At 39.0% G+C, this 16,860-nt stretch overlaps 1 protein-coding gene across 1 annotated transcript in view; it reads right to left on the reverse strand.

Moving 5' to 3' along the window:
• The window catches only part of LIN7A (lin-7 homolog A, crumbs cell polarity complex component), a 128,106-nt gene that overhangs the window by 7,840 nt on the left and 103,406 nt on the right, over positions 1-16,860 (reverse strand). The window contains exon 5 of the mRNA XM_043561605.1: positions 3,815-4,033. Within this exon, the coding sequence (XP_043417540.1) occupies positions 3,815-4,033 (219 nt within the window). The remainder of the gene's footprint in view (positions 1-3,814; positions 4,034-16,860) is intronic.

Raw genomic sequence — 16,860 nt, forward strand, 5'->3', positions numbered from 1 at the left:
TTTCTGGATCGGATCATCAAGATGGTGGCTGTGGCAGTGGTAGTGGAGGATATAGAACAGTCAGCAGTGGACAAAGTAAAGGAAGTGGGGGCCTGACAGTTGGTGAGGCCACTAGCAAACTCCAGCTACTTTGTAAATATGTTAAGATCCAGAATGGTTTCAGATGCCATGAATTCTCCACCCTCAATCCACCAACAGGAGGGCAGAGGAAGTTGACAATCTTTTAAGTCTTGACTTCCTCAGAATTTTTTCTGAGACAACTCAAGAAGGATTACTCTTCTTTCCCCCTTTTATTGTTCAAGAGTCTGGGTGGAATATGTATACAAATTCATGCTTTAAAAAATGAGATCCTGCAAGCCAAATAAATGTAACACTCTCTGTCAAGAAAGTGGGTATAACATAAAAATACCTATATGCCTATTCTCTGTCTCGGTTTCTATAATACAGTTGTATAAAGATCATATCTATTACCTTTTAGAAGATGTAATCTACTCCTCCTGATTATCAAACATAAAAGGGGAAAAAAAACAATTGAGTTTTATTTCAGGTGAGTTTAAAATTAAAAGTGAGCATAACAGACATTCTCCACACACCACTTGCATTTGACATATTTTCCATTTGTATGCACCACTTACCATGATTAGTTACTTCATAACATATACCATTTTGGATTTAAAAAATTCCTAATTTAGAGAGAATAGAAACTGTATTTCATGTGGTAAACAATAAGACAGTATCTGATGAATATGTTGCTTTACCTGGTCTTTGCTTGACGTGTCAAACTTAAAAAAAAAAAAAAATCAGAGATCTGTTCAGTCAGTTGGTCAAATTAGCTTCAAATTTCTTCCCAAAAGCAGTCATAGTATGAGTTAGGAAGTGTAACAAATCCCATTTAATCCTTAAAATCTAATTAATTAAAAGTTGAACAAGACCTAATGTAGGTCTCTTTGACTGAATTCACCATAAAATCCGTGCACGACATGACTTGGTTGTACTTGGCTTGTACTTGAAATGGTCACTACGGTTTCATCTCAAGGGGCCATGATGGTGTGTGTAGGAAGTGCTGTCTTGGCAGGCATAAATATAAATTTCATGTTCACTTAAGTAGAATCACCATATCGTGTATAAGGAAAAAAAACAGTTCGTAAATGTCTTTTATTAAAAATGTTAGTCTTTGGGGTGCCTGGATGGCTGAGTCAGCTAAGTGTCCGGTTTTGGCTCAGGTCATGATCTCATGGCCCATGAGTTTGAGCCCGTCAGGCTCTGTGCTGACAGCTTGTGAGCTTGGATCCTGCTTCGGATTCTGTGTCTCCCTCTCTCTCTCTGCCCCTTCCCGCTCATGTTCTCTTTCTCTCTCTCTCAAAAATAAATAAACATTAAACAAATTTTTTTTTATGTTAATCTTTGGTGATGAGACAATAGGAAATTCTGAAGTAATTTAATGAAGACCGATGGAGCAGAGAAATGGAATTGAGTGCACAGCCCAGGAAATACAAAGATATTCGAAAGATATGAAGACTGAATGGATATAATGGTGGAAGCTTTTAGTAAGACCTCAGAAGTCTGAATGGCAACATATTTCTTTCAAAACACTTTAGAGTAATTTTACTCTGGGCCAGTGTGGCAAACCAATTAGAAAAATGGTACAAGTCTGCATTTTTGAGGATAGAAGAAAAAAAGGGGTTAGTGGAAAGAGTGTCCATATTTGACTAAAGAATTGTGGATTGTTATTATTAGAAAAAAGATCTTTGAAGGGATTCTGAAAGCACCAAGGTAAAATACCTGTACATTTGGAATGGATAAGAGAGGGGAAGGATGTGGACGAAATGACTTGTCCACATGTATCCCTATCATTCCATCTCAACCCTATCATCCTGGCTAAGGCACCATATATCTTGCCTGGACTACTATATAATAGCCTTGTAATTAGTCTCTGTTCTCACTTTCACCTTACAATAATCTGTTTTCTTCAGAACAGCCAGAGTAATCTTTTTAAAAACATAAATCAGATCATGTCACTCCCTTGCTTAAAACCTTTAGTGGCTTCCACTGCAATAAAATCTAGCTTCTTTCAGTGGTTTAAAAAGCTTTCTGCGACCTGGCCCCCATCTACCTTCTTTCCTCACTCATTATTTCCTAACTAATTACACTGGCTCTTTTTCTATTCCTCAAACATCAAATAGCTCAGGAGTCTCTCTTAGAGCTACACACTGGCTATTTCCTCCTCTTCTTATGCTCATTTCTGGCTTCTCCTCATCCTTCAACCTCAGCTTAAGTGTCCTCTCCTTTGAGACGTCTCCCCTGATCACCTAATCAAAAGTTGTCACCTAGCCAATCTCTATCAAAGCACCCTTTTAACTCTGCAAAGTACTGGTTCCAACAGGATATTTTCATTTACCTGTATATTAACCATCTCCCCCAACCAGAATGTAAGCACCATGAGAGCAAAGACTTTGCTTTGTTCATGCTGTTTCTGCAGCCCATCGAACAGTGCCTGGCCCACAGCAGTACCAAATAGATATTTACTGCTGAATAAATGTAATTTGTAGAATGAATGGAAGGTGATTTTAGATAAAGTCACCAAACTGTGGTATATACAATAGCACTTACAGGCTATAAAAGAAAGACTGAATCCTCAGCACTGTCTGAGGACAAATCCTATAGTCTTTATACTTCCCCCTGTAGCTTCTCCTTTTTGTGTTGCAAGCAACAGAAAGTCTCACGTCATATCCAATGTTTCGGTTGTGCAAATAGTAATCTGATGTTGAATGACCTAAAACCACTATTACCCAATGTTCAAAATGGGTTCAAAAATGTCATTTTTCCAAGGACATTTGAAACTTCAAAATCACATTTGCAGACATCACAGCATAGAGGTCTACAATGCTATTAACTCTCTTCCAAAGGATAGCAAGGACAATTTATAGAACTCCAGAATATCTGATGTTGGCGGATGAACTGCCTGCAAGAGCAAAAAGGAAAATAATTCTATGCCACTTGTAAGTGTGGCTGTGAGGACACCACAAAGCCACTGCAATTTCATATCATTCATCTAAAAAATGGGATTTTAGTGATACCTTGAAGAGTTTTTCTGAGGATAAGGAAGAATACGTGAAAAGAACCTCACACATAGAGGCACTTCAAAGATGGTGATTCTTAACATTTTTTCTTGAATTTTCTTAAAAACATATAGCAAAACCTGACTTAGCATTTTTGTCACAAAGTGAAATTTAGAAAGAAGGGAAGAGAGTCACATTTGAAGTGAGCACCCACAGAGAATTTCGAATCTCTTAGAACATGCACACTGGTCTCCACTTCATTCTTCAGAGTGGTGGTCTCCACTTCATTCTTCAGAGTGCAGTAGTTTTCCAATAATTTGTAGTATTCTAAAGGGATCTTCCCAAGATCAGGTTGTTTAGTTTGTACACTGTGCAAAGGCAAATGGCCAAGGGGCTGAGTGGGGCTGGAATCCAACCCACACTCTTGTGATGTGGCTATGTGCCCAGTGATCTGGGTTACACAGAGGGTGTATTTTCCCGATTTGTATAAAGGCATCTCCTAATCTGTACCTGCCCCCCGCAAGTATATTATTTTCCAAAATATTTAACTTTGCAGAAAATATGGCTGAATGACATAAAGTCAGCAACTGTCTTCTTGACATTTTCTGAGATCATCATTTTTTTATTTGCTTGATTGATTTCTGGGAGGCATTGTCAAACCTAATGACTTTAATCCAGCTAAGAAACTATATTAAAAACCGAAACAAACATATGCGTAAGGGACCTTCCCTTGTGCGGAAGAAGGCACTTCTTACCTATGACATATGATTTTGCTGTGTTTGTTGCTGCTGCTGCTGTTGCTGCTGCTGGATTAGCAACTGTTGCTGCTGCCGACGCCGGGCGGTCCGGAGCTTTTCAAAGCGAGCCTCCATTTCTTCCAGGACTTTGGGGGTATATCGGACCACCAGCTTGACGCTGTCTTTAGCAGCCTTGAGTAGTTCTACCGCTTTCTCATGGTGTTCCCCTTCCACGCTCTGAAAAAAACAGTGACATCTCTTAAAGGGGAGAGCTTGCATGTTCTTTTCCCTGCAAGACCAATCTGAAATTAGCATCTTATTAAGATCCCAGTTTGAAATCTCAAGAAGGTATGGCAAGTGGCATTCATTGCCATCATCATTATTTATTGCATTTGTAGATGAAGTATAGGCAGGTTAGGATGCAGTAGGGTACTGGATGGATTGAATGGGGGCTCACGTTCAGAGGATCAGAAGCAATCAAGACCTCAAATATCACACTAACGTTTAGAGTGGGATTTCTAAATTTCATCTGGAAGAATAAATGCACTAGTCAAGAAAATTCTGACAAAATTTTAAAAAAGAGTAATAAAGGTAAAGTCTCCCTATCGGATATTAAATGTTATTAAAAATCTATAATGATTAAAGCAGTGTCTTATTGTTGTAGTAAGAGTTCTGAACAGAGTCCAGAAGCAGATCCATGATTATGTAAAACTCTGTTATAGGACAGATGTGGGATTTAGACCAAAGGGGGAAAGGACTGTTACATAAGGATGCTGAAACAAATAATAATTAAAGATAGAAAGTAATGTGGAGCCCAAACCTCATAGTCTATGCTAAATATAACCGATCAAAAATTTAAACGTAAAAATAAAACCATAAAGCAACTAAAATGAAACAGAGGTGAACGTTCATCTTGCAATGGAAAAAGAATTCTGAAGTAAAAATGCCAAGGGGAAAAATCACAAAATCAGATTTATAAATTGTAAGTTTCTCTATCTCATATACCATAAAAGTCAAATAACAAACCAGAAAAAAAAGCATTCTCAATTTCTGACAAATTTTTAATATTCTTAAATGGCAGTAAAGACCTAAGCAAAATGGGCACATGGACTCATGGACACATAATAATTAAAAAATAAAAACTCATGAAAGGATGTTTAAGCTTTCTTGTAATGAAATAAGTACAGATGAACACAAAATATTTCATTTTTAATTTAAAAATGGTAAATATGGTGTATTTGCAAGGATGTAGGGAAATGGCACTCTCATATACTGCTAATAACTTGACACAAACTGGTACAATTTTTCTAGAGGGCATTATCGTTATGCATTGAATAAGCCCTTTATAAAGAACAGTTTATTTTCAGAGAAATTTACTAAGGATATAATCAGATATGCACACATACCTATAAGGTAGGAGTGATAAAGCAGAAAGCAAAAAAATAAATCAATTCTCTGCTTTGGAGTACGAAGTCTTTTGAGCATCATGGTCCAGATGGTACAGATAATAGTTGGGGAAGCTATGTTTTTACCACAAGGAAATACAAAGAGGGTTCTTTTCCCAGAGCTTCTAAAGATTCTCCAGGTTAGGATTAGTGAGAAGCAAAACAGAAGAAAGCTGTAATCATATTAGAAGGGCTCTGAGAAAAGAAGATAATCTTCTTCCCTCTCAGCTGATCTTCAGGGCAGATGACATAACTCCTATTTTGTAGGATTGAAGTACAAAGGTCTTTTGACTTGCTTCATGGATAGAGCTCCTAGGAGAATCATCTGTGTGAGGAGATAGGCTGAGAGACTTCCAGAAAACCTAAGAGTGGGCTAAGGTGGCCGAGAAGCCACCCAAAATTGGTTGAGATCACATTTTACAACCCAAGCAGAAAGGGGACTCAAAATGGATATTATATTGAGTTACTCAAAGTAAAGTAAGTTGCATTTTAAGCACACTTCAGCTTATCTTGAGATTCATAATTACTACATTATACAGATTTGGAGACAAAAGATTATGTTCCATTCTATCACTTGCTTCAGCAAGCTGGAGTAGACTGAGAAAACAAAAAAGTGAAAAAAACCCAAAAAACTTTGAATTTAGCAATGAGGCAGTCACGCTGGTGTGTAAGAATGCGGCTTCCTCATGTGTTGGAGCACTAGGCAGATACTAAGGGTTTAAGAGATGACCGTGGTGAGCCCTGGAGGCAACTTCCATGACTACTCCTTCACTAACTCTGTGGTCAATGGAGAACAAGGGCTTATAAAAAAAAAAAAAAAAAAAAAAAAGCTGCTGGGCAGAGTGAATTTTTGCCTAAGCTAAAGCTTAGGGAAATAGACTTATTCATTGACGAATGTATTCTTTTAATTATTCAATCATTGACATGATCACTCAACAGATGCTTATTTAGCACATATTCTACAAATTATATTCTAAGTACTTTAGAAGAACATAAAGGACAGGTGAACACTTTGACAACTGTGCACAATATAATCCCTGTTTTCAATGTGCACAAAATTTCTAATTTGCCCCAAGGTGAATTGTTACTGTGTGAATCTCTCCTTCTAAAGGAAAGTGATTTGGCTGTCCCTGCTCTTCTCTAGTTTCTTCTTTAATATTAAAATATATTTGTTGATATGGTTCAATAACACTGGTTCACATGTTTTCTAGGCCAGATGATTAGTCTCCAAACTCCTTTTGGTTTTTGTTCTATTTGCTTTCATCTAATAGGGTTGGAAATTCTAGGCCAGACCTTTGGAGGCCCATTATCCCAGTTTAGGCATTATGCCTGCAATTTTGAGTTGCCACAGGAGACCTGTGGTACTAATACATGGGGCCATCAAGTTCTCACCATGGGGACGAAAAGCTGAGAGAAATATGGCTGGTATGCCATACCGAACCCCACTGAACCATCAGTTATCCTCTCCAACCCCCAGCTCCGCTCCTCCCCACACAGCAATTTATAAAGGAGCAGACGCCATGGTCTTCGAATCTAGAATTTTTGCCTTGATTCTCTATCTCTGGTTTAGATGATGACTCAGGTTCCTCTGAGCTCACCAGAGTCAATAGGTCTCCTGGTTGGACTCTGCCTTTCGCTTTGCTTTCTTCACCAGGGCACAGAACCTTCCGAAGGTATTTGGGCCGAGTGTCATACTTCTTCTGCTTCCAAAAATGCTTTATGAAAATGGTAGAAATTACATGATTGAACAGTATAATAGAAACTAAGAGGTAATTCCAAGATTTGAAGAAGTGGAAGTATGTAAGATGTATTATTTCAAACACTGTTTAACTTTATGTTTTAATTGTTTTTAGAAAAATGTCTTAACTCTTGTCTTAATGACTGATCTGGATGCCCTTTTCCATTGGCTTTGCCTACTTGGTGAATACTATTGGGTGCAATTGCTTATCTCTTCAACCTATAATTTACCTCTTAAGTGCTTTTAGTCCCTCAGCATAACTTTTTTTTCTCCTTTCTGCAAATTTGTATTTAAATTTCAGTTAGTTAGCATACGGTGTAGTATTAGTTTCAGGTGTAGACTTTAGTGACTCATCACTTACATACAACACCCAGAGCTCATCACAAGTGCCCTCCTCACCACCCATCCACCATTTAACCCATTCCCCTCAGTACAACTTTTTAGAAGATGAAGGCCGTTTTCTCTCCTTTCTTTTTCTTTTAAGGCGAGAACAAAAAAGCAGATCACCTACGCATGGATGTCTTATTCCATGCAAAAAAAGAAGCCGAACTATCTGCTCAGTTAGGATACACATATTGATATGCAAGCACTTGTCAACAGGTATTCCTTGAGCCCTGAACGTTAATCACCCACCCCTACTTCGGGCTTCTTCAATCTCTCACTCTTAATGAAAGTATGCCTTATTTTGAGCTAAATGTTTAAAACAGGTTTTGAAATGCAATAGTTTATTTGTAAACAATTAAACTGTTTCTGTCAAGGCTGCACATCTAAAAGCCCTCCTGACTTGTTCTGTAACATTGTCCTGTAACAACCAGCTCAGTTTGATCGTCACTTGAGAACCTGCAGCTCCAGCTTTTCACCCAGCAGGAGAATGTGGCCCTCCTGGAATGTGAAGAGACTGAGCAAGCCTTCCAATTTTACAGCAAAATCCCCTCTTGCATTTAAAACCTGAAATCCTTCCTGGGGCACCTGGGTGGCGCAGTCGGTTAAGCGTCCGACTTCAGCCAGGTCACGATCTCGCGGTCCATGAGTTTGAGCCCCGTGTCAGGCTCTGGGCTGATGGCTCAGAGCCTGGAGCCTGTTTCCGATTCTGTGTCTCCCTCTCTCTCTGCCCCTCCCCTGTTCATGCTCTGTCTCTCTCTGTCCCCCCAAAAATAAATAAACGTTGAAAAAAAATTAAAAAAAAATAATAAAAAAATAAAACCTGAAATCCTTCCTATATGTTAAGATTTCATTCCCTTGCTTTGGAGTTTTGTTGTACTTACTGCAATTTTAGGAACTCATTAGCAAGGATTCATTTAATTTTTTTAATGTGTTATTTATTTTTAAGACAGAGAGAGACAGAGCATGAGTGGGGATGGGGCAGAGAGAGAGGGAGACACAGAATCCGAAGCAGGCTCCAGGCTCTGAGCGGTCAGCACAGAGCCCGACGCAGGGCTCGAACTCATGAGCTGTGAGATGGTGACCTGAGCTGAAGTCAGACTGAGCCACCCAGGTGCCCCACAAGGATTCATTTAATAAAGACATCTGGTGAAAGTCAGATTTCAGTAAGAAAGGTGAGGGGTGGTCAAGAAGGCATGGGGGTATATAGTAGGTCCCTAGGAAATATTTAGACCAAAGAGAAGCAGGGACCGGAAAGAGAAAAGGTCCTAAAAAGAAATATGATCTACCCTACAGTTAGGCATATTTTGGCCATGATCATTCACTGAAGTGAATTAAAATGCCCTAGGAAGAATGGACATTTCCATCCTGAAAAGATTTATTCCTTCTGCCGAACCTTTGAAAAATACACATAGAAATCAATATGGGGAGAATTCAAATCATTTTATTGCCATTTCCAGATGCATAAATACAAGCTAATGAAATATTAAATTGATACAAAACCGTAAGAGGTGCATCTCCTGTAATGTGAATATATAAAAGAAGATATTTTCATTCAGGAAGCCGGGGAAAAATAGCTTAGTAAAATCCAGATGCATACTTGTTACATCAGCAATCCCATGCAGTTGTAAGTTCGAGGAAGCTTTAAAGCTAGTTAATTTAATGGAGGTTTAGCAAATCGGTGGCTGGCAAATGAACCAACCTAACAATATGGCCATTCTGATCTTTCAATGGTTCTTCTATTTCCACACTTTGTGAGATATCAGAATGGTTGCTTTTTCATGGTATGCTCTATTTCCTAGTTGATTAAGAATTCTCTCTCATAAAAGAGACTTTGGATCACACCGCAGACACTAATTTGCTCATGACTTGTGTTTTCTCCTCGCTGCAATTGAGAAACTAGTTGTTAAATTTTGACCCTGGCTAGCCCTCAGATGGAAGAGATGCCTGCCCTGGGAAGGAAGCTTGTTATCTGTGCATAATTAGCTGTCAAATGGCCCATGACCAGGTCTTTATGCAGGTCTTTCTCTGTGGGGATTACATGAATATAATCTTCATGGAGTTTGCTGATAGGTAAGTTGCTTAAACACTTTTTCTGATAACCAAGAGTTGGCTATGCTTCTCAGTTATTCTAGGCATATCTTGAGCGAGGTTTATGCATGGGTTCCTAAATGACATCAGTCATTCCTTTGGATTAAGGGCCAAATGATGTTATCAGGGAGTAAATGATATGAAGAGCATTGGATTACAATATCTAGGTAGCTCAGAAACACAGAACATTGTAGCTATAAAGACCCTTAGAAACAATCTTAGTTATCTCCTTGCATTTTAGTGTTTGTCTAGCTAACATCCATCACCATTCACGTTACAAAATGTTCTTCTTGGGATGAGAACTTTTAAAATTGACTTTGCTAACAACTTTCAAATATGCAATACAGAATTATTAACTACAGTCACCATGCTGTGCATTATATCCCCATGACTTATTCATTTTATAACTGGAAATTTGCACCTTTTGTACAAAACTTGTTTGTGCCATGTGAAAAGGTAGGAACTAGTGACAAGGGTAAGATCTATAAGAGTTGGCTGGTGAAGGAGCAGCATGAGTCTCTGTGAAGGGCTTAATATTAGTAGATTATGATTCTCAAGTTTGAAATGACCTGAAATAGCCGAAGACAGACCAACTCCTTTTCCACAAAGTTAACAGTGATCGATCATTTTGTTCTTATCACAGCTTTCCTTTTAGTCCGTTAAAGCATTTTATTAAGCGTGTGTGCATCTAGGGGCGTGTGGGTGGCTCAGTCGGTTAAACTTCTGACTTCGACTCAGGTCATGATCTCAGGGTTTGCGGGTTCAATCCCCACATCAGGCTCTGTGGTGGACAGCTCAGAGCCTGGAGTCTGCTTCGGATGCTGTGTCTGCCTGTCTCTCTGACCCTCTGCTGTTCACGCTATGTCTCCATCTCTCTCTCTCTCTCTCTCAAAAATAAACATAATAAAAAGAATGCATACATTTATATATATATGTATATATATATGTGTGTGTATATATATATATATATATATATATATATATAAATGTGTTCCTGTGTGTGTGTGCATATAGTTTAACATTTATGGAACACTTACTAAGTGCAGAGCACTGTTGGCTACTTTCTGTGCATCATATCTAATCCTCACAACTCTATAAGAAAGGTACTGGAGAGTTTAAGAAATTTATCCTAGGTCCCCAGGTAGTAAGCAGAACTGAGATCTGTTTCCAGAGATTAGGCTCTTACCTACAAAATCCATAGCCTTAAACAAGATACTAGAGAGTAAATACCATATGGGTGGCTCTTCCTTATTTGCGGTTTTTTAGACCAGTAGTTTTTAAACCTGTATATACATAGGAATCAATCGAGGCATTTTAAAAATATTAGAGGCCTAGACTGGGTCTCAAACTTGCTATATCCACAGCGGTATGACCCAGGAACATGTGACTTTATAAAACTCTGATATAGCCAGTCAGCCAGTCCCTGACACGTAGATTAGTGTTTGGGCACAGTGCTCTAGACTATAACTAACCCAAATAGTAAAAAGTAAGAGTTTCTTTACTAAGTTATTCCAGGAAAGAGACCTGGGTAGGTTAGAAACTCATAATTTTGCCTTGTAGTAGCTCTAGAATCATCATCATTTTTGGTCACTGAGAAAACATATATATATTGATCGGGTGTTTAATGAAGAATGGAATATCTCTGCACAAGTTACAGGACATATTCAGAAAAAACTTTTTGACTTTTGATCCACTGTTTTCCTCAAATATGTTAATTTCTTGTTCTAAACGTATTCTCTTTTGCTGAAGGAAAGTGGCAAGTGTATAAAAAGTATCACATTTATCCCCTGGAAAAAATATGCTAATATTCTCCCATAGTACTTTGTTCCTGCCTAAATGATAATATCTATTTCAGTGCACTGTAATTTATCAGTTTACAATCATTCTGCTGTCACCAGACTGTCCAAGGGTAGGATGAGTCTTATTTATCTCTGTGCCCAGCATCTATTGTGTGCTCAATTAATAGTCAATGAATAAACCATCTTTCTCTTTTCCTCCTCTCCCTCCCGCCCTCTCTCTCATATATATATATATATACACACATATATATATGTGTATATATATATATATATATATAGTAAGCTGCTTAGTATCTCCAAGCTTTAATTTCTTCATCTGTAAAACTGGTATCATAGAGTATCTATGTATAAAGTTTCATTATGGGCATTAAACTTAATATACACAAAGCACCTGGAAAAGTGTGTGACATTTAAAAAAGACCCAACAAATGCTAGCTCTTTGTGACAATCTTACTGTAGGACTTCAGGGGCTTAAGGACAACAGCAACAACAAAATCTAATTCTGGAATAAGCAGAAGTTTCCTTTATATTATCCTGGGGCAAAGTTTACTAAATAAATTAACAGTTTGTTGGAAGAATGTTTCAAGCTACTTAAGTAAATCAACTGCTTCTAATCACTGTTAAGTAATTTAGAAGCATCATTTCCATACATACAATTGATATGTTAATTACAAACAATCATTATTTATTCATAAAAAATTATTCTTCTCAGTCCTTCCACTAGGTCATATTTTGTTAAGGAGAGGGAAAGTGTGCAGAAGATTTGCCTGATGCATGATGTGAGCAAACTTGAGAGGGGAAAGCCATCGAATGACCAAACACTACAAAAAGGAGTAGAGAGGTTGACAGGAAAAAAGGTGTATGTAGTTACACACATTTTCATCCTGTTAGTTACAAATATAAAAATTTCTGAACCGTGAGTGTGGAGAGTATAGAGCATTACCAGCAGGCCCCAGGGGCAGAAAACCTAGAGGGAGCAAAAGCTTTAGAGAAAATCAGCACCAGCAATCACAAATCTAGCATTTGGGTTATCTCAGCTCACCTTTCAGATCTGGAGATTAAAATTGGAAACAAATGCAGCTGCTACATTTCAGTTGTAATGCTTTATAGTAACTGCTCAACCCTTGATATTCTGGCACCAAGAGGAGTAAAACCAATTCCTGATGGTTTTGGGGATGAAGAATAAATACACACACACAACTGCACATAAACATGCAATAAATACACACATGCATTCAATAAACATATGTACATACACGTGCACATACAATAGACATACACACCCATACATATGTGCACATAAATACACACACACACGCACACACAGCCATTTTCAGGAATACAAACGTGAGCACTAGAGATTTGGAAACAGAAGAAAGCTGCATGGGAAAATTATTCCTAGAAAATGAGATCTTCCAATGAAATCTGTTAATTTTTGAGTGGTAGGTTTCACCAAGATGTCGAGGTTACGGCGAACACTTTCCAGGCATGATTCACCTGATTTGTCCTTCTACAAGGCATGCTATGTCTGCTCACACTCTCCCAAGCCATGACACTCTGTGACACTAAACCCCTGAGGAGCAGAGACTTGCTAATGTTCAGAAACAGGTGTATAGAAATCGCCGGTTCTCGGTATTTGCTTCCGGGTGTAGTTTGGCAAACGGGAGGAGGTGTGGAGATGTAATGACCACCAGCCCACATACCACCCAAAAACTGTCTCCTCCTCCATACTCAGCACTATTACAGAAACATGCAAATATATCTCAGTCACTAAAACTTAGTGCGACTCCATCAAATCATCAAACTGACCTTTAGCCCAGCCCATGTGACAGCGGGAACAGCCCAGAGATTGAAGTCAAGAATATCAGGGTGTGTGAAGAGTAGACAAATCACTGACTAAGAGTCTGATCTTTAGGAAATGCCCTTCCTCTTTGTGCCTCAGTTCCCAGACAGAGACAGTCTTGGGTTTTAGCACTGATGTCCCAGGAAGTACCTCAGTCCCAAGCAATAAGAGACAGTTGGTCATCCATTAACATGCAGGAAGATGTTGCTGAGTGTAAATAGTAGTGCCCGGTACATGCTATTTCTTTAGTATACATTTGGTTATGTTTGTTCGTCTTTTTTTGTTTTTGTTTTTTTTAAATCAAGGGACCTGTGGAATTTGAATTTTCAGTGGATATGAGGGGAAGAGACATTACCAAACAACGACAGGTCCCCTGACCACCAAAGGGCAGCATGAGGGAGAGGAAGGGAGAAAGAGATCTGACTTAGAAGAAACGTTTGAAAGAGTAGGTTTTCTGGCACTCGGGTCATTATTGCTCACTTTGCAATTCTGCCAAGGCCTTAGATGCAGACCTGGTACCATGGAGTATGATCTCTTTCTGCCGCTGCAGAAACCCAAGAATGGTGGAGCCTGGCTTAAAACGGCAAACTAGTTTCGAAGGGGTACCCAGATTCAGTTGAGGTTTTATTTTTTTTTTAATTTTTTTTTAACGTTTATTTATTTTTGAGACAGGGAGAGACAGAGCATGAACAGGGGAGGGTCAGAGAGAGGGAGACACAGAATCTGAAGCAGGCTCCAGGCTCTGAGATGTCAGCAGAGAGTCCGACGCGGGGCTCGAACTCCCGGACCACGAGATCGTGACCTGAGCCGAAGTCTGACGCTTAACCGACTGAGCCACCCAGGCGCCCCCAGTTGAGGTTTTAAATGTCAATGAAGTCATGCTGCATATCCGGACACTGGCTGAGATCCCTAAAGACAAACACCGAAGTCCCCCCTCCGAATTTTAGGATGGGTGGGCTGTTATTATGTCAGGGACAAGGCTAATGCTGGAAGGGTCTATGAAAGATTTTACAACTTAGAACAAAGGTTTAGTCTACAGGAGGTTTGGGGGAATCTTATTTAACTGAGTGTGGCACACAGCATCCTATCTCCTCTCCCTGCAATAACACTGGGATTCTGTCAACCAGAACCAGGTTTTTGTTTTTTTGTTTTCCCCTTCAGTTATCTTACTCTAGTGATCTCGCGGAGATCACAGTCTTCTAAGGGGTGTCAGAAATAATAATGTGTTCCTGAAATTATTCTATCAAATCCTTCAAAGGATACACTTTATTATTTAACCCGTTTTGGAATCCTAGACACCCAGGCAATTCATAGAAAGCATAAGGGAGAAACAAAACAAATCTAGGTAGGGGCTGTCTGAGTCCACAGCTGTCAAATGTGTTTCTTGTGACGTGTGAAACAGCAGGGACATTTATGTCACCGTGTACCATGAATGACAAACATTAATAAGAGCTAAACAGTTGATTTAATTGCAGAGACTCAACATTACGGATGCCTTCTTGCAGGAGAAGTGAACATTTAAAGGATATTTCAGGTTTACTGTCCAATACCTCTCTGGCTCTGCATACACACGTCTTTACCAATTAAAAGCACACCCACAGAACATGTTCAGATCCGTCACCAGTAACTTACACTAAGATTTTTCATGTAGGTTCACAAAATAAAACTTATTGCCAATGCTCTAACTGGCTCTAACCTCCAAAGATTCTTTTCACCCCTCCTCTCTGGTTCTTTCCGTCACTAGCCACGCAGCCATCCAAACTGGACACTTTGGGGACATCTTTAATGCTCCCTTCAACTCACATCCAATTAACCACCACACTCTACTGACTGATATTCATTCCCCGTGTAATATCTCACCTAATCCTCTCCTCCCTCTTATTTCTGATCATTTCTTGCCTAGATTTTAAAATATCCTCTACCTTCTCTCTTATCAGAACTCTTCTCCAGATTCTTGTCTGAGTCACTTGGTCTTTCCATGCTGTTGCTTAAATCTAGTGAAGGGCAGAAAATGCACAGCTCTCGTAGACACTGTCCTAGAGGCCAAGGACTGTGCCGCATCAATTGTTCTTCCCCAGTCCCCAGCACGGTGCACAGTACTTACCCAACAGCTCAGAGCCTGGAGCCTGCTTCCGATTCTGTGCCTCCCTTTCTCTCTGCCCCTCCCCCACTCTTATCTCCCTAATCTTTGCCCCCTATCAGTATTCACCCCACAGAAATAGTCACCGGGATACATGAAGATTTTCACTGAAGCAGTGTTCACAATAACAAAACAAAACAAAAAGCCAATTGGGTAGCAAGGTAAATGTCCATCACGGGGGGAACGGTTAGATTAACTGTGGTACTCACACACCATAGAATACTATAGAGCAGATTAAAAAATGTAAGTATAAACTGACATGGCAAGATACCCAAGACATACTTCTGAGAAAGCAAGTCACAGAATAATAAGCATGTGGAAATATCCGTGCATTTTTAAAACTTATAATAATACCTAACATTCACGATTTACTATTTACTGGTAGGTATTGTTCTAGGTGCTTTAAATTTATCAAAACAGTTACTCTTCCTAAGAACGTGGTGAGGTATGTAATGTTATCATCCTAATTTTGTATGAGGAAACTGAGGCACAGTAAGTTTCCAAGGGCACACTATTAATGGGAAATGACCCTGTCTCCATGCTTGCCTTATAATCACTGCTCTGTCTTGTGTCATATGTTTACGTCTAAAATAAACACGTAAATGTGTGTGTGTGTGTGTGTGTGTGTACTTGAGTGCAAAGAAAATGTTTGCATAAATACACATCACCATAGCGTATCTTCATGGGGAAGGTTTGGAGAGAGAAAGGAACTAGAATGGAAGAAGAGGCGAATGACTAAAGGGGCTTTTACAAAAAATTGACAGCAGTCTTTCTCACTGAATTATTTGGAAATTTTATAAGGATATACTCACATATTTTTTGTATAATTTGTTTTAATACAATAGTTCAGCATCATCATAAGGAAAATGAGAATAAACCGAAGAGGTGGGACAAAGGCCAATTGTGTTTAAAAAGTGCTTTGAAGCACAGCTTCGAAGTAATTTGAGCAAAAATAAATCATAACTGTAATTGCCTGGGTAATTTAGGTGAAATGAAGGGATTTTTAGCTGCATTACCACAGAAATTATGGATGTAGAAGTGTGGTCTGTGTGAACCTCAAAACCCCAATTATGAGAGAATGTGACTGAGATTCCCTTTGACCAGTCATGGCTGAATGTTTTTTCTGCTGGTACATTAATTTGCAGAAACCTGAGTTTTCCTTTCTTCCTCGTCCTCTCGGTTTATTGGTCTGTGCTGGCATTTCAGTGACATGGCCTGGTAGATCACTCATGTTGAAGTGGGAATGCTCTACATCCAGGTTTTCAGGGAATGATGTTTGAGAAATGGAGAAAGAATTATGAAATACTGCAGGTTTAAATTTTTGCTTTTCACCTAATGGCTCCTGAGATGAAAAACGGCAGTGATTTCCAGCTTGATAGATGTGAGCTCCCAAAGGGAGGTACACATCAGTCCACCTAGGAATTTTTTTGCAAATGAAATGAGTTGGCTTTATATTCTTGCTTTCATATGGTTATTATTGATCCTCTGCCCCTTGTCCCCCAAATAACAATGTGTTGTAACAAACACATTCTCTATATAATAGATTCATAATGAGATGCATGTTTTTCCTCTTACTAAACATTAAGTTCTATGCATGCCTGCCTGGTTGCCTTACCTCTAATTGTGG

This window comes from Prionailurus bengalensis, chromosome B4 (assembly GCF_016509475.1).
Source record: "Prionailurus bengalensis isolate Pbe53 chromosome B4, Fcat_Pben_1.1_paternal_pri, whole genome shotgun sequence".
In the NCBI taxonomy this organism is placed as follows: Eukaryota; Metazoa; Chordata; class Mammalia; order Carnivora; family Felidae; genus Prionailurus; species Prionailurus bengalensis.